Here is a 20487-nt window from a genome sequence, read left to right as displayed (position 1 = left end):
CCAGTGCCTGTTTGCAATCTTTGGCTTATGATAAGTTACAAATTTTAAAGCATTTTAGCCGAAACAGTCGGTAAGGTATGCAATCGGATATCAAGGATCCTCTACACTTGGCAAAAATAAAGCATAAACAATATTCAGTAAGAAAAGACGACCGAAAGATGGTCGCCACATTCATATATAAACAACCGGCCATAAAGACCGGCAAAATATTCATAAACCTCGGCCCCTTGGCCGGGTAAAGAGATACAAGAAAAAACGGCACGCAGGCTGGAGAAAAGTTTAAAAAATGAAAGCTTTAAGCATTGGGAGGGGCTTCGGTGTTAACTGCCGCCTGATCGAGCTCAACGACGGGCGCTTGATTCTTCAAGGCATCCTCCTTTGTCGACTCGTTTTCAGGGGCAGGAGCTCTAGACGCATCTGTCTCTGTTGGTTGAAGGGCCACCACCTCTTCCTCCTCTTCTGAGTTGGAGCCGGCTGCCTCCTCTTCCTTCTCGTCCTCTTCAGCCGCCTGCTGCATGATTCTTCTGTTGTACTCTTTAGTACAAGCATGGAATGTCTTATCCCATGCGGCATAGCTAGCTTTTGGGAAGAGGGACGACCAAGTCATCTTCATGATAATGGCCGAGTCCTCCATCATGGCCTTGGCTAGAGCCAGCTTCTTAGTCTTGGCCTTCGCATTAAGATCTTTGGTGATGGCCGCCTCCTGCTTCTCCAGGCGCTCCTTGAGTGTGTCCAGAGACGTTTGCACACCTTCAGCCTTATGGGCGATGTTTTTGAGCGGACGCAGCTCGTCTTTGAGGCTCTTGACCATCTGCTCCAGCTCCTGGTTCCTTTTGTTGGCCGCCTCCAAATTGCCCTTGATCTCCAAAGTGGCCTGAGCCTGATAATAAAGAGTATCAGTTGTCAAAATTTCATTTTGGGCAATTTGAAACATTGCCTTGTCAAAGTCAGAGGTGGCCATGGCTTTGGCAGCTTTTACCTCTTTGTTTTTGGCGCTGATCGGCCTACGGAGGCCGTGTACACGGAGCATAGTCTGAAAAAGAAGAACCAGGCGCCAGATTTGCAAAAACAGGCGGCAGGCAAAGTCAATCAACATTTTACCAAAAAAAAAAATGCTAAGTATACCTCGGAAAGGAGACCCATGATGCCGTCTAGGTCAAGGGTGCCGACTCCCTTGAACGCATCCCTCTCCTCTAGAGGGATGGCCTTAACCATAGACTTGACCATTTGAACCAAGTCCGGTTCTTGAGGGTCGCCTGCATTCAGAAAAGAAAGCATCAGAGCACAAGGAGAGTATTGAAGAAAAGTTTAAGGCAAGTCTAGTAGAGTCGGATTGTACCTCTTGGAGGCCGACTGTCCCTTGGGACTTGTAATTATTTTCCCCCACTCTTGGGGGTTTGCGGATGCTTCTCATTCGCCTGTTTCCTGGAAGAGCCAGACGTACTCCCAGTGGCCAGTTTGCGCGCTTTCACAGCCGGCTGCTAGGAGGAAGAGGGTTTGGACGAGCCTACCTGCAAAACCATAAAAGATTAGTAATGGCAAAGAAAAGCTTTCAAAGGAAAAATCTTGATGGTTTGGAACTTACTATGGGCATCTCCTTGGCAGGAGAGTCAACAGAGGTCCGCCTCTGGCTCATAATTGAGGTCCGCAACAAGGCGACCTCCTTCTTGGACGTAGAGATGTGGTCCATAACTTCAACTGAAAATAAGCCCCACAAAGAGTTAGAAAAAATTTGAAGGCAAGAAACAAAAGATGCATATAGATGCACAAGAGGCCGGCTACCTCTGGAGGTCCGACTGCTAAGGCCACAAGCGGCCAAAAAATACTCATCATAGAGCCATTGAAATTTGGGGACGCAGTTTAAGGGCACCTGCTCTCGTACCCCAGTAGTAGAGTTTGCCCTTATCTCTACTTTAAAAAGTCCTCGGTCAAGGATCTCCTCCCTAGCCCGGCGAGGGACAAGCGGCATGCTACGGCCGCCTGCTAGAAGAGGCAGATCCTTGTTCCACCTATTGTAGCGCTTGTTCAGCAGCTTGTCAAGACTGGCAATTATGAGGAAGGTGTTTCTCCAATCCTTCCATTTATTTTCCTTCCCCCTCGTCATCAAATAGCCCTTGTGGCTTGTTATTTGGTACCAGCCGGTACCGCTTGCTTTGGGGGTTCGGCTAAGATAATTCATATGGGTGAACGCCTCAAAATTCGGCTCCACCCCATGCATTTCACATCCGGCTACATAGCCAAGGATGTTGAACCAGGAATTTGGGGCTAATTTCCATAGCCCCACCTCGTATCCATCGAGGATTTGTTGAACGGCCGGATGCAAGGGAAATCGAAGACCAGCCTTAATGGCCGCCTCGTAGCAGCCAAAACAGGCATCCCCGTAGCTATCCCCCGCGGGCCAGACGACTGCATCTTCAGCATCCGGCACAAATAATTGAAAATCAGGACCCATCACGTGGTCCGATAGAAAAGAGTCTATTCGTTCTTTCATGGCCTTGATTCGGCCCTTTGGGACATGACAGTAGTAAGGAGTATTCAACTCCCTATGGGAGGGCGGATGGTTCTGACCAGTCGTCCCCCTTATCAGCCGCATGAGAAAGTCTCGCCTCATGCAAATGAGAATGCCTTTCTTCTGAGTTTAGAGAGAGGCGGCTTGAAGAGCTAGAGTCAGACTCACTATTAGAAGAGTCCGGCTCCTCCCCTCTCCCTAAGGGGGCCGACCCCTCTTCTTCTTCAGGGGCCGACTGCTGACTGGCCAAGTCAACAGTAAAGTGGGAAGGGGCCACCTTAGCCCCCTCCTCAGAGCTCATGGCAAGAGAGCCGCTTTGGGTACCTTCAGCATTAAGCGTCTTGTCTGATGTCTCGCTCACTAGTACATAGAAAGAGGAACCATCCGAGCTGGTGTATCTGGCTGTCCTCTTAGTTCGGGACATTGTGTTCTGCACAGACACAGAGACAGTCGGGCTATGTACAAAGGGCGAAGATTGGTCCAGAAAGGGCAGGCTGCACTCCTAGTCCTAGATTTAGCCGTCCCCGGTGACCGACTGATCACTAGCCTAGGTCGTGCCGAGTGCTTTCGAGGTACCATATTTCACAAAAAAGAAAGTAAAGAAAACACAAGAGAGTAGACGATTACCTGAGTAATATGAGTTCTGGAAAGAAGGAAAAAGCAGTCGTCCAACGAAAGCAGTCGGCTTGTCAGAAATAATCGGTAGGTCAAAAGTTGCAAAGTGTTAGAGCTCAAGTGCAAGGGTCCGAGTGTTCTCTTTCAGAAAATGCAAAGTGTGAACAAAAGACTTTTGCTCAAGGCCCTTATATAGAGAATTTGTGGAAGTTGAAGAGTCGCTTTCAAATTCAAAAAATGAGCAGGAAAAACGCTCGGCCCATCATAAGGCGACACCTGTAGCAGGTCGTCGCCTGTTACAGGCCGACACCTGTCACAGGTGACATGTGACCAGTCACGTGCCACCTGTGAGGGGCAAATGATTAAGGGATTTTCCCCAGCCAGTCATCATCTGACAAGTGGACCATTCAGGCCCTGCCATGTGTCCGCCAGGAGCCTACCTAGGCTTTGTCTCCTGAAGAAGCCCAATCTGCCCTAGGTTGACCTAAACCTAGTACTGGCACGCTTCCTAAGGCATATAAATACACTCATTAATCCTCATTAGAGGGGGATTCAGCAATTAATTACTCTCACCTAAAGAAGCTTAAACACATTGATCACTCCTCACCTAGAGAGACCAGATCTCCTACCTTTACTTTTCCGCACTTATTACTCCTCAAACAAGTACTAACTTGACCGTCGGAGGCGGAACTCCTACCACAAGGAGTCTCCGTTGTTTTGCAGGTACAGGCGCAAGGATACCAGTCCCAGAATTGTAACTCTCCCGTAGGACATCAAAAAACCCCGAAACACCTTCCGTCAACTTTGGATCAAGGAATGTGTCACGAAAGTTTCATATTCCATTAAAATTAATGGTGAGACAACTGAATGGTTCAAACCCTCTAGAGGATTACGCAAGGAGACCCTCTTTCTCCTTACCTGTTCATTATTTGTATGGAAATTTAAACCAAGAAACTTTCCATTGAAAGCACTAATTGAAAATCAGAAATAGGTTTCAAAACCTCTCCAAGATCTTTTAATATCCCTTGCTTATTGTTCGCTGACGATAGTCTTGTCTTTTGTAAAGCCACTCTAACAGCTTGTAAATATTTAAAACTTATACTTGACAATTTTTGTAACCTTTCGGGCCAACTTATAAATTTCCATAAATCTTCCATGTAATACTTCGTATTTTTATAATATTTTTATATATAAAAAATTATTTATTTTATTTATTTTTATAAATTAAAATGATTCATTTCATTTTAAAAAGAATTAATTATTTAAATATTATGCAAGTGTGTATAAAATAATATGGTTAATTAATTAAGGCAATAAAAGTGTTTTGAATTGAGTCATCTTTATTTAAATGGTTGGACCAACTTGTTGGGAAATTGAGAATACTTAAGAGCCCAACAAGTTGGCCCCAAAGGAAGAAGTTAAGGGGGAGTAGGATTTAGTAATGACAGTCTCGTAAATATGAGTTTTTGTTTTAAAAGGGGAGTATAAATACTTTAAAACCTCAAGATTTTCCACTCTAAAATCATAATTGTCAATTTTCATAAAAACCCCAAAAGTTTTCCTCTTATTTTCTCTCTCCTATTTCCTCTCTTTCTTTTCTCTCTCTTTCCCACGCATCTCTCTCTCTTCTCTTCCCCTCACGATCGGCATCCACTAGCGCCACCACCGACCACCGGCGGCCAACAGCAGCGGCCGGCGACCACCGTCCCTCCTTATTCTCTCTCTCTCCTCACGGTTTGGTAAAAAAAAAAAAACAAAAAAAAAAATTCTTTCTCCTCCTAATTTAATTCTAGTTGTTTTATTATTTTAAGCATGATTTTGATTATGTTTTGGTATTGATTTTGGGTATTTGATATTGTTAGATTATTCATATGAATTTCAGATTTTTATATAATCAAAAACACCAATTTATCAACCCTATAATTTGGGATTTTAATGGTTATGGTTAGGGTTTGTTCCTTGATTGTTGTTATTGTTTAATTAATGATTTAAACGTGTTTTTAATGAGTTTAAAGCCCTTAATTTAATGCTGGAATTTTATTATACACACTACTTTTTAATTATTGTGTTAGGGTTTGATTACCCATAAAAGGGGAAAAGATTTTAATGATTTAAATATGATTACCTAGTCTATTGGTGATGTTTTATATTATATAAGTATGCTGGAATTTTAGAATCATAAAAACTAAGTCTTTTTGAAAGGATTTAAGGTACCCACTTAAAGAAAAGGTTTTATGGCTTTTAAACCATTAAATTGGGTTGGTTGGTTTAAAAATATTATAGTTGCTGGAAATTTGTGATAATAGTGGATTAATTAAAGCTATATTCTTATTTGTAGGAAGCTTTGAGTTAGGTGGTTTCTAGCGAGTGTGGTCGAGTTTAAGCATTTTTCAAGGTACATATGTGCACAAGAATATTTGTGTATGCATAGTATCATGCTAGTAGGGCTGGCAAACGGATCGGATCGGGGTTCGTGTTCGGGTTAGTTCAAATTTGGGTCGAAAACCCTCCACCCAAACCTGATCCGTTTAAGTTTTCGGGTCAAAATGCTCAAACCTAACCTGATCTTTTCGGGTTTGGATCAACCCGAAATTAAGCTGTTTTGACCCGATTTTCGTATTTTTTTTTTAATTTATTAAAATTGAATTATTAATATAGAAAAGGTCAGTACAAAGCATTACACCTAAGATTAATCATAGAAAACGATGCATATCACAAATAAAAATTTAATATAATATAAATCTTCTATAATTCATTAACATTATAGAGTAGTTGAGTACTGCACATTATTACAATATGAAAATAAAAATAAAAAAAATAAAAAAAATCCTTGTTGAGGGTGGTGTAAGTTCAGCGGCAAGGTGGAGTACATCAAGGAGTGGAGTGTGATACAAATCGGCTGGCAACGATAAATTTGGATGGTGATAATGTGTTTGACCAAATTAAATAGGAAATTGATCAACATCCCAAAAACCAAATCCAATGATGAGTACTTTTCACGTCTTTGATTATCGAGTTAGGTGAAGAGTTGGAAAGTCTCGTGAATTTCCCTTAAGCCTTGAACATTTCTAACCTTTCCTAAAAATGTTTTAAGCCAAAATCATTCATTTCGTGTACTTAAAATCATTCATTTTGTGTCCAATTTATAAAATCGTGTAAAGCAGTTTATTTTGGTCCATAATCTGGGTCCAATAATAGTGTAGTTGAATGAGGCTTAAAAAGAGCTTTCCAACGATGTATTATAAGCCCAAATCCGACTTATAACGAAGAAGTTATGGCCAAAATACTAAACCAAGCCCAAACCGGACTTAGGTCCATCTTACCTACGACCCGATGATCACGTGGAGGGTCCATTAACCTTAATCCCAATCCTAAACAGATTTATTAAGAGCTTCTAGAGGTCTCTATAATGTTCTAATCTATCCTTTTCGAAAGATAAAGATCAAGAGTTTGAAATTGAATAAAACTCCTCTTTTTGATAATCCTTGTTCCATTCAAATTGAAAGACGGTAAGATATTATTTTATGTCTCATAATTTTTATCCAAATCTTAGATTATTGGATAGCACTTGAACTTACCTTTCTAATGATATATTATAATCCCAATTCCGAGCTATAACAAAAAGATTTGAATGAAATACCAAACTCTATCCAAAACAGACACCATCCTACTATTTTGGCCATATCTTTTGATCTACAAAAGATTTTAATCTTATTCTAATTGGGTTGGAAATTAGACTTCAATATCTTTCCAACCACATATATTTATCTTATTCCAATTTCTGGATCAAAAGTTATGATAAAAACCAAAACCGCAAAAACTGTTGTCCATCGAAGGAGTTTTATTCCTATTCGAATTCGGATGTTTTCTAATCCTTCGACTCTCTTTTTTCCCTATAAATAGAGGTCATATCACCCCATTTTCAATTATCAACAAGCTTGATCACCACCAATCATCATCTAATCTCCATCTCTAAGCTATTAGCTTCTCTCTCTCTCCTTCTTAGCCTTAGCCTAAACACATCACACTGTACGTTTTTTGCGAGACTTAAATACTCTAAACCCTTCTCGTAGTTGCCTTCGACCCTCGACGTGAAAGGTTAATATTTCTGAGGGTTTGGTCCCAAATCTATATTTCAATTATTATTTGATTTAATCTTTCTTGAAGTTACTAACGTGCGTATTGTTTTAATAGAAAAAGATACGAGACATCAAAATGAGTAGATCTACTATCTTAATTATTCTTTTGATACAGAAATCATGCTTAGAATATTATTTTAATCCCTATTATCATGTTAGGATGTTGATTAATATTTCTAGTATCATGCTTAGGATGTTATTTTAATATTTCTAGTATCATGCTTAGGATGTTATTTTAATATTTCTAATATCATGTTGCTTTTTAGTATCATGTTTAGGTTAAACCTTTTATCTTTATTGTCTAGTGACATGCTAGGGTTTGTTATTAATCCGTTTAGTATCATGCCTAGGATCTTGCTAATATTTTGGAGATATTGCTTTATTATGATGATGATTGTTGTGTCGTTTAATTATTATTATTACATTGCTTGATTATTTATGATTTATTATTATTGCTTGATCACGCCCTTTCTTGCAGGTTTAAAGGGAATTTGTACTTGAAATTAGGCCTGAGCAGGGATCGGATATCCGATTCGAAACTGGATTTTGGATCGGATATTCGTATCTGAGAATCAGGATATTTGATATCCGTATCCGATCCGAAAATGTCGGATATCCGAAAATCCGGATATCCGAAATTTTCGAATCGGATAAGATGGATATCCTATATCCAATTTTTACAAATTCAAAAACATAATTCTCAATGCCAATAACCATTAAACAAAAAGTAGTAATTCTCAATGCTTGTAACCAGAAAACAAACTCAAAATCATACAGCAATTCAGTAGCATTATACCCCCACCTAATAATTTCTCAAACCAATATTACCCACAAATGACTAACTACATTCTTGATTCAAATCAATTCTTGAATGAAAAACAATGTAATTCTTCTTCTTTCTCTCACTGAATCTAAATTCAGATAATCCACTCTTCTTGGTCTTCACCATTCTACCCTTTTATAGACTTGATCACATTCCACTTCACAAGTTGTTAGCTTTATCTGTAAAGTCAATCAATTCTGGATAAAATGGGTTGTTCACCAGCTACAGACATATGAATCTGTTGAAGGTTTTCAAGTGCCCAATTTGATTAAAGAGCAAGAACAAGAAGAAAAAGAAAAGGGTGAAAATCGAATTGAATTTACTCCTGATTCAAAGTAATATTTTGTTGATTTTAATACCCAGAAAACCAAACCCCTTATTGGTTGTATATTGTAGAGAAGAGAGAAGCGATAAGGCGAATTCGAGCGAGCGGAAGAAGGTTACGTTCGATTTTGAGTTAGTTTAAAACCCTAGAAATTAACCCAAAACCCAGATTTCAGAAAGGCGCTCGATTTTTTTGGATTGATGTTCTTCGCAAAATGCATGCTCTCGGCTCTCCAATTCTCTGAGTTCAAATTTTCAGAGGAGAGAGAAAGCTCGGAAATTGCCAATGGCGGCCTACAGAGCAGAAGACGAAGAGAGAGATCTGAGATGAGAGAGGAGGGATGAGGGAGATCTAAGATGAGAGAAGAGGGAGGTCTGAGATGAGAGAGGAGGGAGAGGGAGATAGAGAGAGAAAATAGAGGAGAAAGATAAAGAGGCGGATTACTGGAGACTTAGGTCTTAGGGTTTTACCCGGTTAATGGGTTATCCGGATTTTTTTTTAAAAATGGTAAAAACAGTGTTTTTTTCGGATATCGGATCGGATACCCGATCCGATATCCGACTTTTTTCGGATATTTGGATATCCGAAATCGAAATTTTTGATATCCGAAATTTTCGGATCGGTTATCCTAAATTTTCGGATTGGATGCGGATCGGAATTTCGAATTTTCGGATTATCAGATAGTTTTTCTCAACCCTACTTGAAATCACGCCTAATAAGATAATTAATAATTTGTTTTAGGCTTAATATGGTTTTAAATTTCAAGTGATCACCAATAATAGATTTATTTGTGCATTAATAATCAACCAACATAGATTATCAGACTCCACTAGGGAGGATTTCTAATTTTGATTCCTAAAATTTATTTTGGCAATTGACTTAGAATGAGTGGATGAGACTTGAATCATTCTAGATATTCATGTGCGTAATTTTGATTAACATTGTGGTATAAGCATAAAAAGGTCCGCATTGGAAAGACCATCCGTAATGCGTTAAAAACATAGGAATTTAACACGTAGGAAAATTGGGAAATATCTTTCAACTAGAATCGAAAAATTACTACGAAAATTGAAAAATCCAAAGAACACAGATATCTGCCGCGAAGTGTAGGAACTATCGCGAGACGACAATGTCCATTGTCGTGTGATGGGGTCATCGCTGTGAGATGGACCCTATTTTCTCGCACCGAGTTCTTCCAACATCGAGCCATAAATCTGCCTTCTTATTTTGACCGATTCTAGTACTGTTTCGCCGAATCTACTTCCTGATTGAGTTTTTCCTTCTTTTCTGAACCCATATGTGTTCTACATATGGTTTTAGCCCTTGGGAATCCACGCTTCATTTACCCAATCGAGCGCTCCGTGCAACGACGGGTACATCCGAGTTTGTGAATTCACCAAACCATGGAAGCAAGTCTAACTTGCGGGGTCCTATCCACTTGCGGGGTCCTATCCATACGCGCAACCCTTCCAAAGGTAAGGCTTCCGCGCGATGCATCCGGACTCATAACCATGGACCCTCTTTGACCACCATAATCCTTGAACTTTAGAGAATTAGAGCCATGGTTAGGTTGCAAACTCATTGCTTCATATTGTGATTATTTGACTAGTTGTGCATTCCCTACTTGTGCATATCTTTGCTTGTGATGAACTAACCTCTTGTGTCGACTTGTGTTTATAAAGTATTAATCAACTAACTAATGACTAAAAAGGACTTTGATTAATTAATTGATTAATTAATTTGAACTTATAAATATGTCTAAAATCGAGTCATAGCTTTTTCTTTTTTATCTTGAGTCAACTCGGATTTTTTATTCCCGTATCCTGCACAAGCGTCAACATTTTTTGGTCATAGCCGGAGTTCTAGAAAGAGTTACGTGTCGTGCAACCTATGAATCTGTATCCCATAGTTTTATCTTTCATTTGGCGTTGGTTTAGTCCCAATAAGACTCACAGATAAAACGTTATGACTGAAATACTACAACCTGTCCAGTTAAAAAGTTTTTTTTAGCGTCCAACCTTTTTTATTTCTTTTCGTGTCAAGTCTAATTTCCATAATTAACTAGTTCAATGAATAAACAAGGTCTTCTTTGGTCTTATATGAGTCTAACCACATGTTTAGTCACATGGTCATTACACGAGTCTTGTAAATAACACTTACACTCACAAGTCCTTGCACAGTTGTACACACCTTGTACATGTCTTTTCTCACACCATGACCATGTATTAGGTTCATGCATGAGTCGTCCATTCCGTCATTTAAGTTGAGGGATCATTTTATTCCCGGATTTTTCCACATCTTTCCACAAATACACTCTTTCCTTTTACACCATCCATACCTTACACTTTCCTTCATATAACACTTTCCACATTCTCTCATCTTACGTGCGTCCCCTATACATATCATTCACCTCATACACCTATGCATGTTGAATTGAGTCCAAGTCAAGTAATTGACAATGAGTGACCATGGTTACCCTTTCCATTTTAATAAAATGAGCATTTATTTCTTTGCACTGCATTTTACTCATTTTTTTAAAAAAAAACCAAAAAAAAAAAAAAAAAAAAAAAAAAAACATGCCTAGCTAAGAACAAGGTATACTAATGATTTGAGGCACCCTTTGTAGCCATATCATATCAGCTTTACCCCTTCAAATATACAATCCTTTCTTGATAAACCGCTTTGAGCCTCGTCTAACGATTGACCTTTCTTTTTTCTACCCATATCTACCTAACCTTGGGATGGGATGGTGTACAACTCATACAATTTTCAAAGCAAAATACAAAAAGCTTAAGTGATTTTACCAAAATTTCGAAAGTTCAAAAAAAGAAAATAGTAATAAAAGTGTACAAAAGGACAAGTGTTCCAATGTCTTTGATATGAACATGTCTTTGATATGAACACGTCTGAGATTGCATCTCTTATGGAGTGCTCGGTACCGTGCCTGAGAAACATGAATGTCAAGTGAGTGATAGACCGCATGATCAGGATTGCCTACACGTATCAAAAAAGATTCGAATATGGAAAAATGCAAAAGCAAAAAAGAAATAATAATAATAATAATAATAAACAAAAGAAAGTGCAAAAGTGAGAAAAGATCTCGAGTATATACAAATACAAGATTGAAATGCAAGGTTGCACACCTTAGGGGCTTATTTTAGGTCTTGAGCCATTATCCCTTTCTTTTTCAACCTTTAGCCTAACCCCGTTACAACCCTTAAAAGACCTCTTTGAGGTGTAAACACACTTGTGCGAGGTTCGGCTAGAGCTACGTTTGGCTTGATTCCTAACGGATACGTAGGCAACCTCACATTGAGGTGCGACCGTAATAAAAATGCATTCATTTTCACATTCATGCATGATCATATCAAGGGATCTCCAATACTCATCCCTATCCATTTAGAGCTAGACTTGGGGGCTTGATCCCTACTTCATTAGCCTACCCAGCCTAAGAGTCACCATTATTTGGCTATTCTCAATATTTTCCACACCCCCTTAGCTTTTGTAGCCTAACTTTAGTGTCACTTTCACACACATCACAAATACATAGCCAAATAATCCCTCCCTTAGGAACCCTTTGTCATAAAATCTTGACACAACCTTGAAGCATGCCTTGTCATCTTTGAATCACTCATTATCATAATCATCATTGCATCACAAAGTATGAAGTACTTAGCCGCCGCACCTAAGTTACCTAAGTACTTTCATTATCGAGTCATCAACTGAGATAGACTAGGATCATCAATCCTTGAACCATGAGATACAACATCAACGTACTCATGTGCTTGATTAAGCTCACTCAACATGCACCATCACTTGATTCATTCTTCGCATCTTCTTTCCTTGTGAGGAAGTTCAAAATTTTCATTTTTCACCAACACTTTACCTCTTCTTTTTCATGTCTTTCTTTTTCGGGAGAAAGTCGGTACCCTCCACAAAAATGACGGAAATTTTTTGCTTTTCTGCATATTCGAGTCACACGAGCACAGTCACAGTACAAAGCCCACACAAGTCATGTACATTGAGCCATGTCGTGTCATCACATCGAGTTCAGTGTACACATTGAGTCGCACCAAATCAAGTTGAGTCTGCACACGTGTCAAAACACATTGAGTCGAGTTGATTTACACACATTGAGTCACACAATGAGTCAAGTAACACCAAGCCTTGGGTCAACCTCAAGATAATTATAAACATGAGCAAAGTCCTATAGTCCAAAATATAGATGCAGGTACACTAAGTCCCTGACGGACGAGTAACCTTTACTAAAGATTGAGAGCAAATGAACGAAAAAGACGCAAGCAACAACAGCAAAGCTGAACTGGCAGAGAGAGTTTAAAAAAACTCTAACCTTGATTCAAGCACAGGACAACATAAACAACGCATCGCGATGCACCCTAACGCAAGGTGACAAAGCTGTTGTCGCGCGATAATAGCTGACGTGGTGCGTCAGTCTTGAGCTTCCTACAGAACGAGTTATTGGACAATGATTACCCTACTCGAAGTCTCATGATGAGCAGTTTGCCAAAGATATTGATTTGATTAGTAATCGGCCCGATTACAGTTGTGATTGATAATCGGCCTAATGACGATCATATTTTGATTACATATTGAGTGAACACCTTCTAGTGATCAGCCCGATTGCGATCACATTTGATTAATGATCGGCCTGATGACGATCACATTATTGATTGAATATTGGTTGAGCACATTTGAGAATTGAATAAGAACAGTGATTGATTAATTATGATCACAAAGAATTCCTAGGATGGAAGATTTCTACGGAAATCATTTGAAGCTCAAAAAATCTTGAGATAAGGTTTTTACGGTGGGTTTTCCAAAGTTGGAATGATCTACTGCTTCTAGGAGTGAAGATGAGAAGATTTGAGAAGATGACTCAAGATGGGAAAGTCTTCGGTAGCTTTTGCTATGATTGGGGAGGTTGTCATTTGATTTGAGAAGGGCGGTTCAAGATGAAGCGGTCTTTGGTAGCTTTCGCTATGATTGGGGAGGTTATCATTTGATTTGAGAAGGCGATTCAAGATGAAGCGGATTTCGGTAGCTTTCGCTATGATTGTGGAGGTTATCATTTGATTTGAGAGAAGCGATTCGTGATGAACCGGTCTTCGACAACGTTCTCTATGATTTGGAGGTTATCACTTTGATTTGAGAGGAGCGGTTCGTGATGAAGCGGTCTTCGACAGCGTTCGCTATGATTGTGGAGGTTGTCACCTTGATTTGAGAAAACGGTTCGTGATGTAACAGTATTTGACGGCTTTCGCTAAGATTGTGGGGGTTGTCAAACCAGATGAATTTCATTCGACATAATGTCACCTAGATGCGTGTACTCGACGGTGCAAGATACGTGTTTCTAACTCCCTTATTTGTAGAACTAACGCTAGTTTGCAGGTATCGACATTAAAATAATGATTTAGGATCGCAGAATGTTTTGAATCATTCTCCATCCCTATCGACTACTTTGGCTTTTGTTTTCGAAACTTACGTTTCTCCAAACTCAGTCAAAGTGGGGGCTTCTTTAGATACCTGATTGTGTCTCCCCAAAAACCAAACCCAGTGATGAGTACCTTTCACGTCTTTGATTATCAAGTTAGGTGAAGAGTTAAAGAGTCTCGTGAATTTCCCTTAAGCCTTGAACATTTCAAAACTTTCCTAAAAATGTTTTAAGCCAAAATCATTCATTTCGTGTGTTTAAACCCAAAATCATTCATTTCATGTCCTTAAAATCATTTATTTCGTGTCCAATTTATAAAATCGTCTAAAACAATTTATTTTGGTCCATAATCTAGGTCCAATAATAGTGTAATTGGCTGGGGTTTGAAGAGATCTTTCCAACGATGTATTATAAGCCCACATTCGACTTATAACGAAGAAGTTATGGCCAAAATACTAAACCAAGTCCAAACCGGACTTAGGTCCATCTTACCTACGACCCAATGATCACGTGGAGGGTCCATTAACCTTAATCCAAATCCTAAAACAATTAGGATTTATTAGGAGCTTCTAGAGGTCTCTATAAGGTTCTAATCTATCCTTTTCGAAAGATAAAGATCAAGAGTTTGAAATTGAATAAAACTCCTCTTTTGATAATCCTTGTTCCATTCAAATTGAAAGACTGTCAGATATTATTTTTTTTTCTCATAATTTTTATCCAAATCTTGGATTATTGGGTACCCCTTGAAATTATCTTTCCAATGATATATTATAATCCCAATTCCGAGCTATAACGGAAAAAATATGAATGAAATACCAAACTCTAATCCAAAAATGACACCGTCCTACTATTTCGATCATATATTTTAATCTACAAAATATTTTAATATGATTAGTCTTCAAGAGCTTTCCAACAACATATTATTTATCTTATTCTGATTTGTGGATCAAAAGTTTTGATAAAAACAAAAACCGCAAAAATTGTTGTCCATCGAAGGAGTTTTATTCCTATTCGAATTCCGATGTTTTCTAATCCTTCAACTCTCTTTTTTCCCTATAAATAGAGGTCATATCACCCCATTTTTCAATTATCAACAAGCTTGATCACCACCAATCATCATCTAATCTCCATCTCTAAGCTATAAGCTTTTATCTCTCTCCTTCTTAGCCTTAGCTAAACACATCACACTAAACGTCCTTTGCGAGACTTAAATACTCTAAACCCTTCTCGTAGTTGCCTTCGACCTCGACGTGAAAGGTTGATATTTCTGAGGGTTTGGTCCCAAATCTATATTTCAATTATTATTTGATTTATTTGATTTAATCTTTCTTGAAGTTACCAACGTATGTATTGTTTTAATAGAAAGAGATACGAGACATCAAAATGAGTAGATCTACTATCTTAATTATTCTTTTGATATAGAAATCATGCTTAGAATATTATTTTAATTCCTATTATTATGTTAGGATGTTGATTAATGTTTCTAGTATCATGCTAAGAATGTTATTTTAATATTTCTAATATCATGTTGCTTTTCAGTATCATGTTTAGGCTAAAGCTTTGATCTTTATTGTCTAGTGACATGCTAGGGTTTGTTATTAATCTGTTTAGTATCATGCCTAGGATCTTACTAATATTATTTTGGAGATATTGCTTTATTATGATGATGATGATGATTGTTGTGTCGTTTAATTATTATTATTACATTGCTTGATTATTTATGATTTATTGTTATTGCTTGATCACGCCCTTTCTTGCATGTTTAAAGGAAATTTGTACTTGAAATCACGTCTAATTAGATAATTAATAATTTGTTTTAGGCTTAATATGGTTTTAATCTCAAGTGATCACCAATAATAGATTTATTTGTGCATTAATAACCAAGCAACATAGATTAAACAGGTTTAGGGCTAACTTGTTGATTGTATGTTGATCGGAAAGCGCACATGAATATCATAAGAATTAAGTAGAGGCCGATTTAGGGCAGGTTCAATTTCTTTTAGGTTGGATTCGTACCAACATCCCTAAATATCCAGTCATGGTTCCGAACTACTATGGAGGTAGCGATCTCCGTGATCGTGAGTGGGGTGTAATCTTCACACCCGTGAACGGTTTACAAGTTTCTAAAACTTGTTGGCGACTCTTTTATCTCTAGCTTCTTTCCCCTTTAGACGTCACCATGTTTAAGTGCATGATTACAGTGGGGCTAAAAGTTGGTGTTTGAAATATTCCTTACGTACAGTTATATATAAACAAGATGAAGATCTAATTTATGCATGAATTTTAAAAGAATACAACATGTACCCACAAGGGGGCCACAACAATGATAAAATGCAAAAGAAATAGTGATTTGTATCAATTTCTGTTTTTTTTTATTTAAGATAGAGAAAGTGAGAGAAATAGAAGAAATTTAAGTAGTCGTTTTATGCGTATGTGACCAAGTGAGGAAATGGAGAAAAATAGGTATATAAAGCTAGGGTTTAACCTAACTTTGGGCTGGTTTAAACTTTTAGTACCCATAATTTTGACCTGTTTAATTTTTCAGGTTACATGGATCATTTTCGGGTTCAACCTTAACCTATCCCATTTAATTTCAGGTGGGGTTCGTGTTGACCCATTAAAGTTTTCGAGTTAAAAATCTCAACCCTAACCCGCTATTTTCAGGTCGGGTTCAGGTCCTGTTTTCGGGTCGGGTCAGCTTTTGCCAGCCCTACATGTTAGGATTGTAAAGTATGATTTAAGTGATGGATTAGTAGCATGTTTGGTTGATTATATGCTTGGAATTGATGTTGGTTAAACATGAATTTTTGATGAGTCTATTTTATATATATTTTTATTCCCCGTCCTGTGGTCATAATTGTGATTATTTGAGCTTTACGGAGCTATTTTTATCACTAATACACGTTTTCTAGTGCTTTTGTAGAGTTGGTATTATTTTGTAAGAATTTGCAGATTTATGAAGATTCCCGAGCTTATTAAGCCACTACAAAGTATTAGAGTCGGAACGTATTTTATGATCGTATATTTAAAGCCCAACACCGAGTTAAATTTAGCTTAGTGAATAAAGACTCGATTAGATAAGAGAAAGGTCCACATTATTGTTATGGATTAACAGACCAAGCACTATAGAGAACTTGGACTCAAGTCAAGAAGCCCAAGTCCAAGGAGAAGCAAAGTAGCCAAGCTTGTTGCGTTGCTGACCGGGCCCGATCGGGCTAGGCTTAATTGGCCCGTTCGGGCGGATATCTTCAGCGTGACAGTGTCAAACTATTTCAGCTATTGGGCCTATAAATTGTTGGGCATGCTGACACCTGATGGGAGAGCTGGTCAGTTATCATAGTTTTAGTAGGAGTAGTAGTTTGACTTCAACTAAAACTGCTCTAATTGTTTTTATAAAAGGATTAGTAGTACGTAGGAGGAGGGTAGGCTTTTACGTAGGTAGTAGTAGATTAGTTTTAGTTTTTAGTTTTAGCTTTTGTTCTTTTATTAGTTTGTATAATTTTTCATTAGTATTCGGTAATATTCATTGAGATTTCATCAGTTAGATTTCGTAACTTTATAGTTTTCATTGCTTTAGTTTTATTAATGCTTTTGTTTTGCTTTTAATTAATTTATTGTTTTCATATTTAGTTTATTATTATTGCTTTTAATCATGCTTTTTTTAATATAGTTACATAATGGGATCAGTGGCGGACCCAGGATTTTCCGACTGGTGAGTCACAATCGATAATCAAATATGTAAAATTTTTTTTTTACCAAACAACCAAATAATAGTACTAAAAAATACATCCAAATATTCAAACAGTACAAAATACAACCAAATGTTCATATAATACTACAAAAGACAACTAAATAGTAATGCAAACTTATTACAATAGTTCTCGACGAGTTTTCATGTTTTGATATCGATTCATGATATCTTCCATGCTAACATTCAAAAACAAATCATTCTCCAAATAAGTAATTAAACAATCATTCAACATTTGATCTCCCATGCTATTTCGTAGTTTGTCTTTCACTTGCTTCATGCCAGAAAATACCCTTTCCACACTTGCCGTTGCGACAGGAAGAAGCAACACCAACTTCAAAAGTAAATAGACCCTATCATGAGTTTCAGACAATCCCGTTTCAACCAATTTGATTGAAAGATCACTAAGACCCTTCAAATTCCAAAACCTTTCATCTCCTCTAACAGAACAAATGTAACTATCAAGTGTATGACCAAAGACTATCAATTTTGAACTTGGAAATTCATTAGGATAGAATTTTGCAAGCTTAATCAATTTTTCCTTATCAAACTTAGAAAAACGATCCACAGGACTCAAACAAGACATACACACAAGTAGTTCTTTAGTTATTTCGGGAAATCGATTTTCAAGTTCTTGCAATTGAAGATCAATGACACCAAAAAAAACTTCAACTCGAAAATGATGTAGATTAGACACTTGTGGGCATTTACCTCTAAACAACCTCCTCCCGGGAACAACATATTTAGCCTCCATATCTGGAACTGCAATGTCATAGTCACCAATAAAAGAAATTACCTTTTCCATATGAGAATCCCATCCTTCATCTCTCATTTTTTGCAAATTAGTCTTGGTTACATTAACCATGGCCATTGCATTCACAATGTCTTGATCGTGCTTTTGTAAGGCCACATTCAAAGCATTTGTTATCGCAAATATACTAACCATCAAGTGTGCCACGAACACAAAACCAAAGGACATCAGAAGATTTGTAAGTGTTTGAGCTCTATTAGAATCTATTGTATCAGATACTTTTGCAATATCCTCAAGAGAACCAAGGATTACAGGGAATAAATCAAGTACATTCAAGATTGTCTTGAAGTGAGATCCCCAACGAGTATCACAAGGTCTACCTAATCCACGCTCTTGATTTAAACCTGAACCCGTTTCAAGTTCACCTAGAGACAATGCATCCACCACTCTTTGAGCTTGATTTTCACGAAGAAACTCTTTCCTTTTTGGTGAACCCCCCACAAAATTCAAGAGAGGTGCAAGTACATCAACAAATAACCAAGCACAATCTGAATTCTTTTTAGCAAGTGCAACTTGAGTTAATTGAAGTTGGTGAGCAAAGCAGTGGACAAAATAAGCTTCTTTACACTCATTCTCTATAAGAGTCGTAAGGCCATTAATAGAACCTTGCATATTACTTGCCCCATCATAACCCTGACCCCGTACTTGAGAGAAAGACAAAGAATGCTCCATTAATAAGGATTCAATAGCAGTTTTGAGAGTCAAAGAAGCAGTGTTTACAACATGCACAATACCAAGTAAACGCTCACACACTTCTCCCTTTCTATTAACATATCTCAAACAAAGAGCCAATTGTTCCTTGTCAGAAACATCAGCGGACTCATCAGCAAGGATAGAAAATAAACCACCATCAATATCTTCAAGCATTGCTTTAGTGGTCTCTTTTGCACATGCATTTATGATATCTTTTTGGACTTTAGGAGAAGTAAGTTGACAATTACTAGGAGCATTTTTGAAAACAACTTTAGAATATTCAGGATTACCTTTGGAAATAAGGGATAAAAGTGAAAGAAAGTTACCTCTTCTTAAGGAACTTTATTTTTCATCATGACCACGGAAAGGCAACCCTTGGAGTAAAAGCCATTGGATAGATTCAATTGAAGCTTCAAGTCGCGTCCTATATGCATTTGTACTCTCATCGGTTTGTTTTGTTAAGGCTTGTGTGATGCTTGAATTTTGTTTCTTGAACAAATCCATAGCTAAAACAGCATTATTATGTGCACTCAAGTGTTTACCGACATGTTTTCTTATTAAATCCGATCGATTCCATGATTTGAAACCATCACTAACAAAAGCATCACCCCCAAAGGCATTTTCATCCTTGAATAGATAATAAGGGAAACAATAGGCAGCATCCTTTTCCACACTATACTCAAGCCAAGTCCAAGTATCAAACCACTTAGCACAAAAGCGACGATTTTTTCCAAAAATAGAAGTTTGAGGAAATGTAAAGTCTTTGGGCTGACAAGGCTTTCTTTGAATGTAAATTCTTCTCACTAAATCTCTATCATCTTTATGAAATTGACTCATTTTTCTCCTCTTTCCTGGATCTTGTGGAAGATTAGCAAATTCATGTTCACTTAATCTTTCTCCAAAGATTGGGGCATTAGGAGAACATTGGCCTTGTTCATTTTGAGGGGAATTTTGAGTTGAATAATGAGATGGAGATGAAAGTTGCTCACTTTCTTGAGGTGGAGTTATAGTTTGTTCATTTTGTGTTGGATGTGGAAGAGAAGTTGGAGTAGGATTCTTTTTAGCAAAGAAGCTAGTAATGTTTTGCATTTCATTTGGAGTATGTTTTCTCTTCATTCTGAAATTTGAATAAATATTCAACTAAATCAAGCAATATTCCCCAGAAAAATTATTTGAATAAATATTCAACTAAATGGTCTAAATCAAGCAATTTCACATAATGACATAATCACATAAACATATTACACAAAACACAATTACACAAAACAGATTTCACATAAGTAATAACTAATAAGTTCAAGAGATTTCAATTACACAAAACACAATTACACAAAACAGATTTCACATAACTACATAAGTAATAACTAATAAG

The 20487-nt window shown here is 37.6% G+C and overlaps 1 protein-coding gene across 1 annotated transcript; it reads right to left on the bottom strand.

The window, feature by feature from the left end:
• Positions 1 to 295: 295 nt before the first annotated feature.
• Positions 296 to 20231, bottom strand: LOC110735573 (zinc finger MYM-type protein 1-like). Its single transcript, XM_021915762.1, has 3 exons — positions 19556 to 20231; positions 17904 to 19405; positions 296 to 880 (listed from the first exon to the last, which is right to left on the bottom strand). The coding sequence occupies exons 1-3, from the start codon at positions 20229 to 20231 to the stop codon at positions 296 to 298; spliced, it is 2763 nt and encodes a 920-aa protein (XP_021771454.1).
• Between the last annotated feature and the right edge of the window lie 256 nt (positions 20232 to 20487).

Source organism: Chenopodium quinoa, unplaced genomic scaffold (genome assembly GCF_001683475.1).
Source record: "Chenopodium quinoa cultivar QQ74 unplaced genomic scaffold, ASM168347v1, whole genome shotgun sequence".
NCBI lineage: Eukaryota > Viridiplantae > Streptophyta > Magnoliopsida > Caryophyllales > Amaranthaceae > Chenopodium > Chenopodium quinoa.
This window is presented reverse-complemented; position numbering and strand designations above follow the sequence as displayed.

Bases quoted from the DNA above. Each gene is read 5' to 3' on its own strand.
- LOC110735573 (XM_021915762.1), bottom strand. From the start codon at position 20,231: ATGAAGAGAAAACATACTCCAAATGAAATGCAAAACATTACTAGCTTC. The intron at 19,406-19,555 runs GTACAAATGCAT...TTATTTCCAAAG, and splicing joins AACAAAACAAACCGATGAGA to GTAATCCTGAATATTCTAAA. The intron at 881-17,903 runs GTATTTTCTGGC...CTTTATTATCAG, and splicing joins CAACGGCAAGTGTGGAAAGG to GCTCAGGCCACTTTGGAGAT.